General features: G+C 42.4%; 1 protein-coding gene across 5 annotated transcripts in view; it reads left to right on the plus strand.

Annotated features, from left to right (window-relative positions):
• Window positions 1-20,951, plus strand: part of atp8b4 (ATPase phospholipid transporting 8B4) — a 246,700-nt gene that overhangs the window by 214,024 nt on the left and 11,725 nt on the right. For all 5 annotated transcript variants that reach the window (XM_043677403.1, XM_043677404.1, XM_043677405.1 and 2 more), the window contains 5 exons: window positions 2,090-2,231; window positions 12,297-12,480; window positions 13,072-13,295; window positions 14,134-14,217; window positions 16,328-16,573. In XM_043677403.1, the coding sequence (XP_043533338.1) occupies window positions 2,090-2,231; window positions 12,297-12,480; window positions 13,072-13,295; window positions 14,134-14,217; window positions 16,328-16,573 (880 nt within the window). The remainder of the gene's footprint in view (window positions 1-2,089; window positions 2,232-12,296; window positions 12,481-13,071; window positions 13,296-14,133; window positions 14,218-16,327; window positions 16,574-20,951) is intronic.

Raw genomic sequence — 20,951 nt, forward strand, 5'->3', positions numbered from 1 at the left:
GCAACCGCAAGAAATGCAAAACTTGCGCCCACACCTCCCCTCTTACTTCCCTCCAAGGCCCCAAGGGATCCTTCCATATCCACCACAAATTCACCTGCACCTCCACACACATCATTTACTGCATCAGCTGCACCCGATGTGGCCTCCTCTATATTGGGGAGACAGGCCGCCTACTTGCAGAACGGTTCAGAGGACACCTCTGGGACACCGGGACCAACCAACCCAACTACCCCGTGGCTCAACACTTCAACTCCCCCTCTCACTCCACCAAGGACATGCAGGTCCTTGGACTCCTCCATCGCCAGACAATAGCAACACGACGGCTGGAGGAAGAGCGCCTCATCTTCCGCCTAGGAACCCTCCAACCACAAGGGATGAACTCAGATTTCTCCAGCTTCCTAATTTCCCCTCCCCCCACCTTGTCTCAGTCCCAACCCTCGAACTCAGCACCACCTTCCTAACCTGCAATCTTCTTCCTGACCTCTCCGCGCCCACCCCCACTCCGGCCTATCACCCTCACCTTAACCTCCTTCCACCTATCGCATTTCCAACGCCCCTCCCCCAAGTCCCTCCTCCCTACCTTTTATCTTAGCCTGCTTGGCACACTTTCCTCATTCCTGAAGAAGGGCTCATGCCCGAAACGTCGATCTCCTGCTCCTTGGATGCTGCCTGACCTGCTGCGCTTTTCCAGCAACACATTTTCAGCTCTGATCTCCAGCATCTGCAGCCCTCACTTTCTCCTTCTTGTCTGGGTCTATGTTCACTAAAGTCTAAAAGGATGAGATGGGGTCTGATTGAAACATATAAATTTCTAACAAGGCTGGACAGACTAGATGCCGGGAAAATGGTTCTTCTGGTTGGGGAGTCCAGAACCAGCAGTCAAAGTCTCAGGTAGGCCATTTAGGACTGAGGTGAGGAAACATTTGCTGAAAATGTGTTGCTGGAAAAGCGCAGCAGGTCAGGCAGCATCCAGGGAACAGGAGAATCGACGTTTCGGGCATAAGCCCTTCTTCAGGAATCCTGAAGAAGGGCTTATGCCCGAAACGTCGATTCTCCTGTTCCCTGGATGCTGCCTGACCTGCTGCGCTTTTCCAGCAACACATTTTCAGCTCTGATCTCCAGCATCTGCAGACCTCACTTTCTCCGTGAGGAAACATTTGTTCATTCAAAGAGTAGTGACCCTGCAGAATTCTCTGTCCCAGAAGGCCAAGTTATTGAATATATTCAAGAAAGAGATACATTTTTAGATTTTAAAAGTGCCAATTGTGAGAAAGCAGAAAATGGCATTGGCATAGAGGGATCAGCCATGATCATATTGAATGGCAGAGCAGGCTCGAGGGGCTGAATGGCCTCCTGCTGCTCCTAGTTTTTTTGGTGTATGCGTAATTCAGGTATGCCTTCACCTGAGGTTCACTTGAAAATCTAGAAACGACAGTCAACTTTTACTTCAAATTAAATTCATTTGTAAAGGAAAGAAATCAGTACCTGCCGATAAAATGGCAGATAATATAACTTTCCCAGGAGTGCTTTAGTGCTTTCTGCTCTTTTATATAGAAGTGTATTCCCAGTGTGCTCAATTATTCCAATGGAAATAGTTTTATATTACAGAATCAAAATACTTGCCAAAGTTGAAAAAAGGGATATACACACACAATGTGCTTTAAGGCAATGTTAAAAAAAACATTAGTTAATGTCACAGACCCTGAGGCTACAGAATATCATTGAACATTATGAATGTGCTACTGGCTTTAAGCATTCCGAAAGAAGCATAAGAATTTGATGGGAAGAATTCCACGTGTGGAAGTGGTAACAGCTGAGTGACCCAAAAGAAAAGCATGAAGATGACAATTGCTTCTCATTAAAGTTATGTGAAGTTTTTTTTTTACAGTTCGTGAAATTAGAAGATTAGCAATTTCTTGGGGGAATGAATCAATTCTTAATGGGATTTTTGCCTCGTTTGAAAGAATTGGAGTTTAGAATTTCCAATTAACATAGTTTTAATAACATCAATCAAAATATCTAGGTTAGTGGGTACTTGAGTTTTATTTTAATAAAATCGCAAAGTTCTATGATGCGCTTTGCATTCCAGGAAAGCGACACAGCAAATGATGGGAACGTCTATTTGCAATGGACATGCTGTCTCTGAAAAGAATGGAACTTTGAAGTTAGAATCAGTGATTGAAGAGACTGTTATGGGAGACTATGCGTTGGTTATTAATGGACACAGTTTGGTAAGTGTGAAAACCGAACATGGTCACGAATGTTGCATATAAGTCCAATCCTAACCATGACTCCACCCCCCATCACCAAACCATCATCTCCAAGACCATACAGAACCTCATCACCTCAGGAGATCTCCCACCCACAGCTTACAACTTCATAGTCCAGGAACCCCGCACTGCCCGGTTCTACCTCCTTCCCAAGATCCACAAGCCTGACCACCCTGGCCGACCCATTGTCTCAGCATGCTCCTGCCCCACCGAACTCATCTCTACCTACCTTGACACTGTCCTATCCCCTCTAGTCCAGGAACTCCCCACATACCTTCAAGACACCACCCACGCCCTCCACCTTCTCCAAGACTCCTGTTTCCCCGGCTCCCAATGCCTCATCTTTACCATGGACATCCAGTCCCTCTACATCTCCATCTGCCCTGACCAGGGCCTCCAAGCCCTCCGTTTCTTCCTCTCCTAACGTCCCCAACAGTACCCTTCCACTGACACTCGCATTCGTTTGGCTGAACTAGTCCTCACCCTTAACAATTTCTCCTTCGAATCCTCCCACTTCCTCCAGACCAAAGGGGTAGCCATGGACATCTGCATGGGCCCCAGCTATGCCTGTCTCTTTGTTGGCTACGTAGTTACATTGGCACCACTCCCCACCTCTTCCTCTGCTACATTGATGACTGCATTGGCGCCACCTCGTGCTCCATGAGGAGGTTGAGCAATTCATCAACTTCACTGACACATTCCACCCTGACCTTAAATTTACCTGGACCATCTCTGACACCTCCCTCCCCTTCCTGGACCTCTCCATCTCCATTAATGATGACCAACTTGACACTGACATTTTTTTACAAACCCATCGTCTCCCACAGCTACCTGGATTACACATCTTCCTACTCTACCACCTGCAAAAATGCCATCCCTGTATTCCCAATTCCTCCGCCTCCGCTGTATCTGCTCCCAGGAGGACCAGTTCCACCACAGAACACACCAGATGGCCTCCTTCTTTAGAGACCGCAATTTCCCTTCCCATGTGGTTAAAGATGCCCTCCAATGCATCTCGTCCACATCCCACATCTCTGCCCACCCCTCCAACCATAACAAGGACAGAACCCCCCTGGTGCTCACCTTCCACCCTACCAACTACATCATCTGATGACATTTCTGCCACCTCCAAACGGACCCCACCACCAGGGATATATTTCCCTCCCCACCCATTTCCGCTTTCCACAAACTTCCCCTGCCACCACAGGAATTGCAAAACTTGGGTCCACAACTCCTCCCTCACCTCCATCCAAGGCCCTATAGGACGCTCCCATATCCATCAAAGTTTCACCTGCGCATCCACCAATAGCATTTATTGTATCCATAGCTCCCAATGCGGTCTCCTCTACTTTGGGGAGACTGGACGCCTCCTAGCAGAGCACTTTAGGGAACATCTCCGGGACACCCGCACCAATCAACTACACCGCCCCATGGCCCAACTTTTCAACTCCCCCTCCCACTTTGCCGAGGACATGCAGGTCCTGGGCCATCTCCACCGCCGCTCCCTCACCACCCGACACCTGTATGCCTTGGAACACTTCAACCCCAGGGCATCAATGTGGACTTCACCAGTTTCCTCATTTCCCCTTCCCCCACCTCACCCCAGTTCCAACCTTTCAGCTCAGCACCGTCCTCATGACATGTCCTACCTGCTATCTTCCTTTCCACCTATCCACTCCACCCTCCCCTCTGACCTATCACCTCCATCTGCACCCAATTCACCCATTGTCCTCTATGCTACTTTCTCCCCACCCCCACCCCCCTCTCATTTATCTATCCACTCTGCAAGCACCCTGCCTCTATTCCTGATGAAGGGCTTTAGCCCGAAATGTCGATTTTCCTGCTTCTCGGGTGCTGCCTGACCTGCTGTGCCTTTCCAGCACCACTCTAGTCTAGACCCATGTAGCAAGTTGTCTGTTGAGTAACTGATCCACAGAGACCATATTGAGCTCCTCTCAGCTGGAGGAACAGCATGGATCCGACAATTGGTCCTTGTCCTTAGATTAAGGAGGAAAAAAATTGATCCAGTCGTAATCATGTTGCTGTTCACTGATACCTGCTCTAACTGCTGGTGTGTGGTCTTCATCAAGACTGTGGCATCTGTATTCACCCCATTGTGTTGTTGCTGCGTTTTAGTCACTGATGCTCACTGATAAAGTGCACAAATGAAAATTTGGTCATTTAGTTCAGACACAGGAGGCTAACCAGCATACCCCAATAAGATATTGACACTTTCAGAATAGGAGAAAGTGATGACTGCAGATGCTGGAGATCAGAGTCAAGAGTGTGGTGCTGGAAAAGTGCACAAATGCTGCCTGACTGACTGGCTGTGCTTTTCCAGCACCACACTCTTGATTTCCACAATAGAGACAGGGAGATCTTTGGTAATTGAAAAGAAACCAGTGAACACAAATAAAATAAGTGAATTTCATATACTACATTGTCAAAGTGCACCAAGATATTTCGGCTTTAATTGGAGCTATACTGTAAATGAAATCAGGTATGAGGTTACGTTATATAAGCTGTATCATTGTTGTGACTTTGAAGAGAAATATATAAAACTTTCCCATGCAGATCATTTTTCTTGTTTTCTCGGTTAAATCATTATTCTAAGGGAAATTGAGCATTGAAGGGACATCTGTATTATTCCTTATATAATAAGTGCAAACTTTAAATAATGTAATATAAAAGATTCTACTTACCAGAACAAAGAATTAAATTTGTTCTGGGTTCAGTTTGCTTTGTAATACACCCTCTCACCATCCAAAATGTAACTGTTATGGTACAATCACTAGGTCTATGTCATTAAATTGCTCTCAGCTCAATTTTCCTCTCTAATTCTTGCCTCTTTGCTGTTATGATGGTAACTCATTCAAACATGCCAGCAGCCAGTCCACTAACTTCTCTAACTGATTTTGTTCATATGTCACCCTGAAAGCTTTTTTACAGTGCTGTAATGTTCTATGTTCTAAAAACTCAAATAAAATAGCGAGTTTTGAGAAGATTTGTAGCTCAGGTTGAGGTTTTGGATGTAGGTTTGCTCGCTGAGCTGGAAGGTTCATTTCCAGATGTTTCATTACCCTACTAGGTAACATCTTCAGTGGGCCTCAGGCGAAGCAATGCTGAAAATTCCTGCTTTCTATTTATATGTTTGGGTTTCTTTGGGGAAATGACATCACCAACGCAAAGCAACCCAAACATATAAATAGAAAGCAGGAATTTTCAGCATTACTTCACCTGAGGCCCACTGAAGATGTTACCTAGTAGGGTAATGAAACGTTGGAAATGAATCTTCCAGCTGTAGTAAACTTACATCCGAAACCTCAACCTGAGCTACAAATCTTCTCAAAACTCGCTATTTTATTTGAGTTTTTAGAACATAGAACATTACAGCGCTGTACAGGCCCTTCGGCCCTCGATGTTGCGCTGACCTGTGGAATCAATCTGAAGCCCATCTAACCTACACTACTCTATTCTCGTCCATATGCCTATCCAATGACCACTTAAATGCCCTTAAAGTTGGCGAATCCACTACAGTTGCAGATCATGTGTTTCACGCCCCGACTACTCTCTAACATCCGACCTATATCTATCACCCCTTAATTTAAAGCTATGTCCCCTCATGCTAGCCATCACCATCCAAGGAAAAAGGCTCTCACTGTCCACCCTATCTAACCCTCTGACTATCTTACATGTCTCAATTAATTCACCTCTCAACCTTCTTCTCTCTAACAAAAACAGCCTTAAGTCCCTCAGCCTTTCTCTGAAAGACCTTCCCTCCATACCAGGCAACATCCTAGTAAATCTTCTCAGAACTCTTTCCAAAGTTTTCACATCCTTCCTATAATGCGGTGACCAGAACTGTACGCGATACTCCAAATGTGGCCATACCAGAGTTTTGTACAGCTGCAGCGTGATCTCATGGTTCCGAAACTCAATCACTCTACCAATAAAAGCTAACACACCGTATGCCTTCCTAACAACACTATCAACTTGGGTGGCAACTTTAAAGGATCTATGTACATGGACACCGCGATCTCTCTGCTCATCTACACTAACAAGAATCTTACCATTAGCCCAGTACTCTGCATTCCTGTTACTCCTTCCAAAGAGAATCACCTCACACTTTTCTGCATTAAACTCCATTTTCCACCTCTCAGCCCCACTCTACAGCTTATCTATGTCTCTCTATAACTTACAACATCCTTTGTCACTATCTACAACTCCATCGACCTTAGTGTCATCTGCAAATTTACTAGCTCATCCTTCTATGCTCTTAATGACAAATAGCAGTGGAGCCAAAACAGATCCTTGCAGTACTCCACTAGTAACTGAATTCCAGAATGAATATTTCCCATCAACCACCGCCCTCTGTCTTCTTTCAGCTAGCCAATATCTGATCCAAACCGCTAAATCACCCTCGATCCCATGCCTCTGTATTTTGTGAGTAGCCCACCATGGGGAGCCTTATCAAATGCCTTACTGAAATTCATATTACCATCATGTCTACTGAGGGACAGTGAAAGATATTGTCTGACATGCTTCACAGGCAGATTGTACAATGGAAGTACATCAGGTTAACAGAACAGAGTGCAGGGTACAATGTTACAGTTCTGAGAAGGTACAGAGTGAGATCCACATTAATATTTAAGAGGTCCATTCAAGAGTCTGATAACAGCAGGGAAGAAGCTATTCTTGAATCTATTTGTACGTGTATTCAAACTTTTATATCTTCTGCCCAACAGAAGAGGGTGGAAGTGAGTATAAACGGAGATGGGGGGTGGGGGTCTTTGATTATATCGGTTATTTTCTTGAGGCAGCAGGAAGTTTAGAGTCAGTGGATGGAAGGCTGGTTTGTGTGATGGACTGGGCTGTGTTCACAACTGTCTGTAGTTTCTAGCTGTCTTGGGAAGAGCAGTTGACGTACCAAGCTGTGATGCAACCAGATAGAATGCTTCTATGGTGCATCTATAAAAATTGGTAACAATCTATCTAGATATGCCGAATTTCCTTAGCCTCCTGAGAAAGCAGCAGCGTTGATGTGCTTTCTTAACTGTAGTGTCAATCTGGGTGGACCAGGTCGATTGTTGGTGATTGCCACTCCCAGGAGCTTGAAGCTCTCGACTGTCTCCACCTCAGCTTCATTGATGCAGATATGGGCGTGCCCTCCCCACTGCTTCCTGAAGTCAATGACCAGCTCCTTCATTTGCTGACATTGATGGAGGGATTGTTGTCTTTACACCATGCTGCTTAGCGCTCTTTCTCTCCTTCCTGTACTCCCATCTCGTCGTCGTTAGACATCCAACCTACAAAGGTGGTGTCATCAGCAAACTTATAAATGGAGTTTGTGTGGAATTTTGGCACATAGTTGTGTGTCTGAGGAGTATAGTAGGGGGCTTAGTACACAGCCTTATGGGGCATTGATGTTGAGGATTATTGTGGAGGAGGCATTGTAGCCTTTCCTGAGTGACTGCAGTCTGTTAGTCAGGAAGTCGAGAATCCACTTAGGGTGGGGACAGAGATCTAGAATCTGGAGTTTGAAGATAGTTTGTGTGGAGCTATGGTGTTGAAGGCAGACCTGTAGTCAATAATTAGGAGTCTGACATCGGTGTCCTTGACGTCCAGATGTTCCAGGGATGAGTTATACGGCCAGGGAGATGGTATCTGAGCGTAAAAATGTGTTGCTGGAAAAGCGCAGCAGGTCAGGCAGCATCCAAGGAGCAGGGGAATCGACGTTTCGGGCATAAGCCCTTCTTCAGGAATCTGGATTCCTGAAGAAGGGCTTATGCCCAAATCGTCGATTCTCCTTCTCCTTTGATGCTGCCTGACCTGCTGCGTTTTTCCAGCAACACATTTTTAAGCTCTGATCCCCAGCATCTGCAGTCCTCACTTTCTCCCAGGGAGATGGTATCTGCATGGGCTGGTTGTGTCAGTAGGTGAATTGTAGAGGATCAAAGCAATCTGGGAAGCTGGAGTTGACGTGAGCCATGACCAACCTCACAAAGTACTTCATAATTCTGGAGGTCACAGCCACTGGGCAGTAGTCATTGAGGCAGACTGCATGATTTCTCTTTGGCACTGGGATGATGGAGCTCTTCTTGAAAGAGGTGTGGATTTGAGATTGTAGTAAGGAGAGGTTAAAGATGTCTGTGTGTACTCCTGCAGGCTAGTCTGCACAGGATCTGAGTGCACAGCCAGGAGCTTTCTGTGGGTTCACCCTTAAGAAGGCCAATCTAATGTTTGTAATGGTCACCATGGGTACAGGTACATCCGAGACTGTAGGGATAGGTGATATCGTTTCACTGCCCTTCTGATCAAAGTGAGGGTAGAATGGATTAAGGTCATCGGATAGGGATGTACTGCTGCCCGTGATTCTGTTTGACTTCATTTGTGGCCTGTTTTGTCATGTAAGCCTTGCCATAAACAACGGTTGTCCATATGGCTAGTCTGGGTCTCAAGCTTAGTTTTGAATTACTTCTTGGCATCTCTGATGGCCTTGCGAAGGTTGTTCCTAGATTTCCTGTATAGGTCAGGGTCACAACCTGAACGCCTCAGACCTGGACTTCAGTAGGGAGTGGATCTCCCAGTTCCTTCCATGGTTTCCAGTTGGGGAATGTTTGGATTAACTTCTTCAATACGCAGTCACCTACACACTTACTAATGAAGTCAGTAATGGTAGTGGCATATTCTTTCAGGTTGGCTGCCGAACTCTTAAATATGGATCACTTCACCGACTCCAAGCAGTCCCACAGAAGCCCTTCTTTTTCCTCAGAACAACACTGGACTACTTTCAGCACTGCGTCCTCATACTTCAATTTATAAGTATTTTCTGATTATATTTACAGATTATTCAGCTGCAAAAGTTAGATCTAACCTTCTTTCCTATGTGTATGCACTTCCAGCAGCTGTCACTGGGTATTAGTCCTCAGAGCCCTGTCTGACTGACCTTTGCTTTGTTTGGGAATTGTCGGAACAAGGCTTGAAGCTTCAATTTTTTCTCTATTACTGTTGAGTACGTACCACAGAGCACAGTATGTGTACCTGCTGAGCTTAGTGACAAATTGCTTGTTCCTGGCTGGTATCGTGAAGTGAATAAATGAATTTAGTTCTTACAATGGGAAAATTAAGAGCTTCCCATATACAGAGGAACCCAGACTATCCAAATGAGATGGGCGGGCACTATTTTGTTCGGATAATTGATTATTCGGTTAATTGATTTCCTCTGGGGCTCGTAGAATTCTGTGAGGTCTGCTCCCCGTTCAGGAGACTTGGCAGCAACACACTGCATGCGAGACCCTGCCCCAACACCATCTGCTCCCACCTCGCCCTAACCCCGTCCGACCTCCGCCTGCCCCCAACCCCCTCCACTCCCACCCTATGCCCCCACCTGCCACCCCAACCCTGTCCAACACCGCCCCCCACTCGCCACCAACCCCGCTTCCCCAAACCCACACCCCCATCCATCCTCACCCACTGTCTAACACTCCCTTCCCCCCCCCCCCCACCACGCACGCGCACACACACAACTTTTTGACAGGTTCCACCTTTGCCCTGTACAGGACAATGTTGGGGAAGGGGGGTTCAGGATTCACCCCTGTGTAGAACTCCAGGGAAAGTGTGGTAGGAGAGGGGGAGAGAGAGAGAGAGAGAGAGGGCAGGAGGTCAGTCATTTAGAGACGGTGCCTGGACTATCCAGGACTGTTCTCGGCAGCATTTCAGTGAGCCGAGTTCTTTTAAAATCATTGTACCTGTAAACAAAAGACGCAAAACAGCTCTTTGACGTAATGTTTCCAATGGGACCTTGAGATCCCCTTCGGATAATCCAATATTTGGATAATTGATATTCGGTTATTCGAGGTTCCTTTGTAGTTCACTTGGCTGAATCAATGAAAAGTTGATACCAGCCACAACAGTGATTGGAAGAAGAAATTGGCCAAGGTTCCTGTTGCTGATCCAGCAAGCTTTATTTGGTACTGTTCCGACATGGGGTAAACCCTCCTGCTTAACATCAGCAGTACAGAAAAGATTTACCCCGTGCAGTAATCTGTGAAAATTCAAGAGGCCAAGAACTACTTAATGTAAAATTTAACAACTTTATTTCTTAAAGTATAACCAAGAATAATTAACTAACAACTATTTACAATTCCTTCCTCTAACCTATCTTTTACTTTCCCCTCTACAATACTGGTCCGATAAAAGTCCTGATTAAGATTTATAAAACAGCACTTCTTATCTCAAAACCAGGCAGCTTTCGGTTCTTCTCTGTATTCCTGTCTTCTTTTCTTCTTCTTGAGGATTCTGCTTCACACGTTACTGATCAATAAAGGTATCTTTAAGAGAGCTATTTTTCTCACAGTCTTTACATGCTGGTGGCCTGGCGGTTCTCCTCCCAACTGTTCAGTTTTCCACAGTCTTATACCCCCAAAACATTGGATTATGTCATTGGCTTTTAAGATTGTCAATATACTAAATTCAAACTTGATTGGAATTTGGTATTTTTCAGGGTATAATTTAAACTGGTTGGCATAATTTGAATCTGTTTTGTCATTTCCAAGCAATCCAGCTAATCTAGCTTTCGACTAAGTGTTACATTGTTATCTTATTGAGAACACTTGGTGCTGTCACATAGTTCTGCTAGCTTCTAACTGTCTTAAAGATACAGTACACCCATGTCTTCATAATACTTAATGCCTGCTTCTGGTGAGGGCAGATTAGGACTGATATACAATAACCACTTCACCAATCCTCAGCTAGAGGAAGCAAGTTTTCTCCATCCACTCTATCCAAGCCCCTCATTGTTTTGTTTAACTCATCCCTCAGCTCCCTCTGTTCCAAGGAAAACAATCCTAACCTTTCCAATCTTTACTCATTTGGTTGAATAGATAGCTGGTCCTAGAATGGGCCCTTGAGCAAAATACAGGAGGCAGGAAGAACACAGCAGACCAGGCAGCATCAGGAGGTGAAGTACAGCCCTCCTGAAGAAGGGTTATAATCGAAATGTTGACTTCTCCACCTACTGATGCTGCCTGGCTCGCTGTGTTCTTCTAGCCTCCTGTATGTCTACTTTGGATTCCAGCATCTGCATTTTTTTTTTGTCTGTAACTTGACTAAAAGACAGCTCATATCTGAGTGATGTTTCCACTTCCTGAACTAGTCATCTTTGTGCCTGAAGTTAATGCCCCCTCAGTAATATTATGATTTATTTCATTTGTAAAGCTAAATTAGTGTTCATATTCATTAAAGTCTCCCATGTCCGCCAGTTCCAATTTTCCATGTGAAATAATTTAGGCGATTTGAAAGTTTTTAGGGTAGAGGTCTGTCCGAAATTTGGCATTATTGGTCTCAGACTGTAGGATGTCTGGTGGAGGTGATGGGAGAAGTGTCACAAGTCATGCAATTGTGTCTGATCATCCAAGGCCGGGAAGGGAATGCATTTGGTAAAGGAGAGAGAGAGAGAGAGAGAGAGATCACCACTGCATTTAGTTGTCAGATGCCTTGCCTACAAAGTGTCTAATGCCAATATGGGAAGAGTTTAATTCTCAATCTTTAGCAACTTCCCGTACATAAGCATTAAAGAATTAACAGGCAGTTTAAAAAAATGAAATGACTCAGTAAATTTGCTGCATGTTAGTTGAAACTTTATTGCTGGAACAGCACAGCAGGTCAGGCAGCATCTAGGGAACAGGAGATCCGACGTTTCGGGCACAGGCCCTTTGGCAGAAATATTGGACACCATATACTCTGCAGGTTTACCTTTTCTTGTTGATCACGAAGTTTTGAATGGGATAAATCCCATAATTTAACGAATTGTAAACGGCATCTATAGGGAATATATTGTTCAAAATTGTAGAGTGTTCTTCATTAAAGCTTAGAAGTAAACAAAATAAGAGACTATTTGTGCTCCATGCTGGTTGCTTAAAACCAGAATACCTCCAGCTATAGGGGATACCCTTATTTTGTTGACAGGGGCTTATTTATTTCTGTTTAAGCACTTAATCGACTTTTTGTTTGCATTCTGTTATACAGGCGCATGCACTCGAGGCAGACATGCAGCGTGAGTTCCTGGACTTGGCGAGCATGTGCAGAACTGTAATTTGCTGTCGAGTCACACCGTTACAGAAAGCCCAAGTCGTTGAGCTTGTCAAAACGTACAAGAAAGCTGTCACACTGGCTATAGGCGATGGAGCAAATGATGTCAGCATGATTAAAAGTAAGTAATACCTGGATATAAATCTAAAAGTCTGAATCACCATCTATTTTGTGTACATTTCCATGGCCATCAGTTTCTTAATTTTTTTTTGCAGTCTCAAGGTTATATCCTTCAATTAAAGGATTGTGGCCCACAGTAAAATATGGGGAGAAGAGATCATCCAATACTTTGCTGTGCATTACATGAACTTGTTAAATGGACAGTGTTGCTAGGCAACAGCGTTCTCGTCTTGCTTCCATGTCGACGCTCTTACTTGTGTTGTCACAGCTAAACTGAATAATGAGGATGATCTGGTCTTTGTGAAAAGTTATCTAATAATTCACCTGAGGAAGAATAACTCTGATCAAAATGTTTTGTTTAAATCATTTTGACCTGAATGTAACAATGTATGTATTTAGTATGTGTCTGGATGTTGAAAATATATTAAAATGTAATAAAGAAAGTAAGAATGATTGAACACACATTTAATAAGTTACCTTACCAATGTTGCATGAGAGATTTATCTTCTTGAAGCTTAGTCTTGGAACAATATTTAATTTAAATGTACTAGTTAATTCTTTAACGCACTAACTATCATTGCTTTATACACAGATGCGCACATTGGAGTTGGGATCAGTGGCCAGGAAGGCATGCAGGCTGTTCTAGCCAGTGACTATTCATTTGGACAATTCCGATACCTTCAGCGACTTTTGTTAGTCCATGGGAGATGGTCCTATTTGAGAATGTGCAAGTTCCTCTATTACTTTTTCTACAAGAATTTTGCATTCACTCTTGTACATTTCTGGTTTGGTTTCTTCTGTGGATTCTCTGCACAGGTCAGTGGCTTCCCTGGAGTATTGATCATTTGTTCTGAACATATCAGAGTCAATATATCGACATCAAATGAGATGCGTAAAAAGAATCAATTGCTGAGGCAGAGTTCAGGATTTTTGACATGTTCAGGTGACATAGTTAATTTTAGAGACATTCCTAGTTGTATGAAATTTAAAATGAAAACTATTTCTTTATGAATTTTATAATGAGTCCCATCACAATAGGAATTAATTAACCTATCATTATATTTGCATTTGCATTTTGCAATAGAACAAGAAATGTTATGTGATGCATTTGCATCTAAATGAAAATTTGTTAACGTTATTCATAGATTCAAAATTATTCCAAGGCCAAAACCAAATGAAATTTGCTTTAAGTTCTGGTGCATTAAAATAGAAATAGTGCTGTAAAATCTTCAAATTACGTTTAATAGCTGGTAAAATTGATTTGGAAATAATTCAAATTACTTTTGAAAATATTTTGCAATTTTTGGGATTTACATGAACATGAGACTGTAGAAATACAGCATTTGTAAAATCTCTGTGAAAATGAAGACCCTGTGGAAATGTAGTATCTCTGAATACTTGTTGATATTTGCCTATTTATTGCATTATCAAATTGGAGTGTTGTGTATCAAGAAATGTAACATACTTTCTAATAAGTACCAACCTCTTAAAAATCCTCTTCTGTAGTTGTATTGCCCATTTCCAGTTTAATAACTGCTTCATAATACAAAATAAATTTGTTTAGAAGATTATTTACTTGATATGCATTTGTTACCATGAATATGATAAGTTGGTAGTTTTCAATTAAATTTTACAGTCCTTTGTTTTTTTACAGACTGTTTATGATCAGTGGTTTATTACCTTGTACAACATAGTTTACACTTCTCTTCCTGTTCTGGCCATGGGTATATTTGATCAGGTAAAGTAATCTTTGAATTCTGTTGAGAATGAGTGTGTTTCATAAGCATGGAATTTTTGCCAGTAATAGGAACCTCTGTGTATATCAATTCCAATAAACTCTTCTGGTCCAGCAGATCAGAAAATTGACTGTAGCTTTATGAATATTCCATCCTTATTGCAATTATCTGCATATTTATTGTTCAATTGAGTGAAGGGTTCATGTGCAAATGTCTACCAGTACAGCTGCAATGTGGCCCAAGCCTGGACCAAATGCTCTCTACTCCATTCTAAATCTTCGTTGAGCTTCAGTTATGTCTAATGTGTTATTTTGCCACCAGAACAGCAAATTGACCTTGATCATACAGTGCTAACTTCAGAGGAGTTTGTGGATTCAGCACAATTAAAAGCTTTCAAAAATTAATTTAATTTAACACTCTTACAGTCAAGATCAGGGCGAGATTGTCTCTGTACTGTTAATGTAGGGAAACATTAAACAAATCGTTGGTGTTGCTTCATCACTGATTGGACCAGGCACAGAACAATTGGCCTTAAGAGCAGTCAGGCTAAAACTTGCAATGTTCCTTTCTGCTTTTCCTTTGAATGTCAATGGTATTTCTTGGTAACTCTTCATAACAGCTGAAGTGTGGAGGGGACATCAGTTATGCAGTGGGGGGAGTGGTTGGATTGCTGGGGGAGAAAGGATGTTGATAGTTCAGATTAAGTGATCGGAATGTCAGAATAGCAAAACGATGGTGTGTCTACCTGCCAGACTGGAGTCGGGGAGGGGAGAGAACGGTGACAGAAAATGTAACAAGCAAGGCTAAAAGAAAGGGAAGGATTGTGTTCACAATTTAAAGGTCTTGAACTCAATATTAAGCCCAGAAGGTTGTATACTGCCTTGTTTAAAGATGGGATATTGCTCCTCTAGTTTGCACTGTGATCTCAGTATAGTGAGGACAGACATGTGGGTATGCAAGCAGGATGCTGTGTTAAAATGACCAGCTATGGGAAGGTTGGGGTCATGCTTGCACATCGATCAGAGGTGTTTGGCAAAGCAGTCACCCAATCTACATTTGGTTTCTCCAATGTAGAGTAGGCCACATTGGGTGTAGCGAATACAATTCACAAGATTGGAGGAGGTACAGGTGAAATGCTGCTTCACCTGGAAAAACTGTTGAGGCCCTTGGATGGAGCAGGGAGAAGGTGAAGGGATAGATGTTACACCTTATGTGGTTACATGGGAAAGTGCCATGGGAAGGGGGGTAGTGCTGCTGCTCAGAGAAGGGACTAGTGTGTCCCAGAGAGAACGATACCTGTGAAATGCAGATGGGACAGTGAGGGGAAGAAGTGTTTGGTGGTGGTGTTTTGCTCTAGTTGTCTGAAAAGACTGAGAATGCTTTGAATGTTAATGGGATGAAAAATGAGAACAACAGGGACCAAATCACGCTGTTGTGAGTAATGGGAAGGGGCAAGGGTGGAAGCACAGATGATAGTTCAGGTACGGTTGAGGGTCCTGTCAACCACAATGGGTGAGAACCATGGTTATGGAAGATCAGTGTTGCCTCGAGTTTAGTCAGGATTGAGAGCTCCACATGCGTTTCCTGCAATTTGGAGGATCATGTTACACCATATATATATTTTAAGATTTTTTTTTAATTAAAGGACTTACAAATGATTCTCTCCTCCTCACCTCTGGAGATATCAGCTTGAACTAAGGTGTGAGTTCTCTGGCTTCTCCAAATGTTAGTTTCTAACTTTAACCATAGGAGACAACATGGGTAAGTTTGATTTTTTTCCTTGCCCAGCATCTACAAATGTGCACATTCTATCCTACGCTGTTGACTACCAACCATCATAGGGACCCCAAATGAGATGACCTAATTCAATGCAAGTCAGAGTTCTAACCGAGCTGCTGGTCGGTTTGTGTCAGTCTCAGTAGCATGCCGGGAAATTATTTACCTAATGATTGATCAAAGCAGAGAGAAAGTGTTTCAGACATATCGGAAAGAGAAGAATAGGAACAATATCTGATTCAGAATCTGTTTCATCAATGTGATACATCATTACCAATGTGCCTGACTGACTGTTGAGATTCCTTTCTGACTAATTTCACTTGTTTTTTTCCATAGGATGTCAATGAACAGAAGAGTTTGGAATACACAAGACTCTATGAACCAGGACAACTTAACCTATTGTTCAATAAGCGGGAGTTCTTCATCTGCATAGTCCAAGGAGTCTACACCTCCATTGTTCTTTTCTTTATTCCATACGGTGCATTTTGTGACACTACAAGAGATGATGGGACACATCTTTCTGATTATCAATCATTTGCTGTTACTGTGGCAACATCTTTGGTGATTGTGGTTAGTGTGCAAGTAAGTTCTGATTTTAAAAATACAAATGCAAGATGTAGGATTTTTCAACTTGACACCACTACTGAGTGATTTTTTTTTTTGTTTGGATGGAAAAATCACTAATGCACAGCAATCATGTTTGCAGTTTTTCTAAAAAAAAATATAAAATTAATACAATGATATGTATCTATTTAAAATATTTCATAAGTGTAGAAAATGGCACCAAGTTGCATGAGATAAAAAGATACTGAGATGTGCGGGCCGTTTTGGAGGAGGTATCAAAGATTTGGCTGGACAGCTGGATCTACAGCAATGTCTTTCAGAGAAAGGGATATGGTTGGAGAGCCGCAGGGAGTTTGTGGGCAATTGCAAAGAAGAGCATTGAGATGACTAAACAACTTGGTGACTACTGGTAGGATGGACAGATTGGAGATGCTCAAAAGGTTGGAGCAAATTATTGCAGATGATTGATTGATTGATTTATTGTCACGTGTACCGAAGTACAGTGGAAAGTTTTGTTTGAGCAGTGCGGGCAGATCATAGTAAAGCAAGGATGTACAGATCAAAAAGACTTAGACAGATACATGGAGGTTACATTGCTTATTGAGGCTCGAGTGTTGATGCGTCAGTCTAATATGGCTGGGAAGAAACTGTTCCTGAACCTGCTGGTGCATCTGTCAAATCGGGATAGTTTGCTGTCTCTCCACAGATGCTGCCTGACCCACTGTGATTTCCTGCATTTTTTGTTCTCAAAAGGTTGGAGTTTATTTTAATTTATTCATCAACGGTTGGCATCACTGGCCGGACCAGTATTTATTGCCCATTCCTAGTTATCCAGAGGGAATCGGTTTAGCTCAGTTGGCTGGATCCTTGGTTTACAGAGCAGTGGGTTTCATTCCCATCACTGGTTTGAGGTTACCATGAAGGACTCTCCTTCTCAACCTCTTCCCTCGCCTGAGATCAGGTGGCCCTCAGGTTAAAATCACCCCAATGAGAGAGCAGCCGCTATGCTCTGGTAACAACAGTTAACTACAGTGGCTCTGGAGTCACATGTAGAGTGGATCAGACCAGGTATCGATGGCAAGTTTCTTTCCCTGAAGGACATTAGTGAATCAGATGGGTTTTACAACAGTCAATAATGATTGCTATCAGAACTGCCTGTATTTCCTGATGAAGGGTTTTTGCCCAAAACGTCGATTTTCCTCCTCCTTGGATGCTGCCTGACCTGCTGTGCTTTTCCAGCACCACTCTAATCTAGTCAGAGGATATCTAATGCTCTTTATCTGTCAGCCAGGGCTCCCTGATTGGACCAGATTGACAGTTCCAATTGGGGAACTCATATTCTGAGGTCCACCTGGCTGACCTCATTACAATCACTACAACTAGTATCGTCCTGCCTCCCCCTAAGTCAGAGAAACAATAAGCTCTGATAATGAAATGTCTGAAACTTAGATTCAGTGTCACATATTGTACTTGAACAACAGGAATTGGTATCAAGAGCACATTGATATTTCCTGCAATGTTATTCCTCAGTGCCAAGAATCCCAGCTTCTCAGTGCTACTTGGTGTTTGAGGAAATGACAAAGCCTCAGCAATGAAGGCCTGCATGCATAAAGATATTCTCCATTACCACCAATTAAAATATTGTGTCCCAGAAAATGAATTGTCATGTAACTGTTACCATTTATAAAAATAGCTTTCTTTCAACAGTCAGGGCCCCACAGGCATCTCCTTCAAGAAGATAAAATCATAACTCAATTAGTTCTTAATAAATGCATGCCAAATCAAAATCTCAGATGTGTCCAGTCTTAAGGTTTTCAAGTTAGCGTAGCCTCAAGGTAACAGATTTTGTAAAAATGAAAGAAGGATTTCAAGAAATTCTGCATAAATGCATTCAGTGCCCAAACATTTAATTGTCACTCAAAATTCCGAACATGCAAGAGTGCCATAAGATCTGAATCAAATTAGTATTAACTTCAACAAAGTTTTAGCATCATTATGGCAAGGAAGGAGGCCACTCAGACCATCAGCTCTATGCTAGAAATTAGTCCAGTCAGTGGTCGTGGCACCAGTATATTCCAGGCAGAACAGCTCAAACCACAAGGAATTTATGTCATCCATTTCAGTGTCAACAGAAATTTGGTGAAACAACATTCAATGTATCCACTAGATTTGAAGAGAAGATGAGCCTTTTAGGGAAATATGATGCACTGACCAAATCAAGTTGTTCATTAAAGTTATGCTGCTTTGTGTATTGTTTCTTAAACATTCAGACATAAGGAAATCAGCAATGATAATTGAAAAATAGATTGTTTAAAAGAAAATTGAAATAGAGAAATGATGAAGTAAATGCATAATACCTGTTCAAACAGAGACTCCCAATAAGTGGGCACTTACTGACAGTAATGTCCATTTCACTAGGTTCAAGCTGCACATTGAATCCAAGACAGTTACAAATTATAAACTTCAATGGACTAATTCAGTTTGCAACTGAGAGCATAAGTCACACAGTCAGCAGTAAGGATGAAAATAATGGTTTTCATATAATAGTTATTCTTTATCCAGTATCCACAGTAGCAGAGCAGCTGGGTTTTCAGCCTTGAGAGTTTGAGGCCTCCTGTGCTGTCATTTTTCATTTCTCCTCTCCACCTGTTCATTGGTGGCCCCAAGTTCGAAAACTTCATGAACGACAGTGCAAACTACCATCATTTGCAGTTTCCCTCAAGGAAGGGACAGGAGTTAGGGGATAGTGATAATGTTGTCGTAATGTCAGGCTAATGTCCTAGGAACTGGTTTCATATCACAGCATGGCAGATGGTGACATTTGAATTCAATAAAAAATCTGGACTTAAAAAAAACAACTGGTCTAACAGCAACTATGCTGATGTCATAAAAACCCATCTGGTTCACTAATGTCCTCCAGGGAAGAAAATCTGCCAACCTTATCCAGTCTCATCTAAGTATGACTCCAGACCCACAGTAATGTGGTTAACTCTTATCTGCTCACTGGAAAATTAGTGATCAGCAATAAATGTTAGCCCAGCTACATACCATTAAGGGATGACGTCAAATGAGAAAGGCTCCAAGAGTGGCAGTGATCTGAGAAATCCAAACAGAAAATTGCTCTGAAGTTACATCCATCTTGTGGGTTTCAGAAATAGTCATTCTTCCAGATAAAACTGAAAAAAAAGTCTGAACGCTGTAGAAGATAGAATCAACTTTGAGATACTTGTCTTATATGTTTCATAGTCTCTACAGCAACTATGTTGACATTAGAGTCAGAAACTCTCAAGTCCCGTAAATATGTCTAAAATACGGGTTTCAAATTGTGAAATAAGTTGATCGATTAAATAATTTTAGGTCATCTAAATCAACTGGAATATAGCTTTGTATTTTAAAAGACATAAGGATAATATAGATAGCTCCTAAAATTAACAAGGGGTATAGAAATGATAAATTACCTGTTCTGGACATTTGCAGCAAGGAGATAGAAATTGAAATTGGCATGTAAATGAGGGGTCCTATTTTAACATTGGCCAAGAAGATTTGAAATTTGTTTGAGTATTGGAATGCATCATGTTGATTATTAATTTTAAACTGAAACACCTATGGAAAAAAACGGGACTGAAGGTTGGAGGAACAGAAATCCTGGAGCTGATTTTGCATTAAGTATTTACTGTGGAGAAGGACACGGAAGGTAGGGAACTTGGGGGAAATGAATAGTGATGATTTGAAAAGAGTTAATAACGCAGGAGAGGAGGTATTGGAGGTCTTAAAATGCATAAAGGTAAATAAATCCCTGGCACCTGATCAGGTGTATCTCAGAACTTTGTGCAAAGTGAGGGAAGAGATTGCTGGGCCCCTTGCTGAGATATTTGTATAATTGACAGCTATGGGTGAGGTGCCAGAAGACTGGAGGGTGGCTAATGTGATGACATTATTTAAGAAAGAGTGTAGGGAAAATCCAGAGAACTACAGACCAGTGGGCCTGAAGTCAGTGGTGCATAAGTTGTTGGATGGGATTCTGAGGGACAGGATTTCTGTGCATTTGGAAAGGCAAGGATTGATCAAGGATAATCAGCATGGAAAACTGTGTCTCACTAACTTGTTGAAGAGATTTCAGAAAAGACTAATGAAGGCAGAGTGATAGACAATGTCTGTATGGACTTCAGTAAAGTGTTTGATGAGGTTCCGCACAATAGACTGCAAGGTAAGGTTAGAGCCATGGGTTCCAGGGGGAGCTAGTCAATGGAATACTAGATGGGATTGAAGACAGAAAGTGGTGTTGGAGGGTTGTTCTTTGAACCATGTGACAAGAAGTGTGCACAAGGATCAGTGCTGGGTCCCCAGCTTTTTGTCATTTATAGAAATGATTTGAATGTGAATATAATAGGTATGG

Source organism: Chiloscyllium plagiosum, chromosome 36, assembly GCF_004010195.1.
Source record: "Chiloscyllium plagiosum isolate BGI_BamShark_2017 chromosome 36, ASM401019v2, whole genome shotgun sequence".
NCBI classification, from domain to species: Eukaryota; Metazoa; Chordata; class Chondrichthyes; order Orectolobiformes; family Hemiscylliidae; genus Chiloscyllium; species Chiloscyllium plagiosum.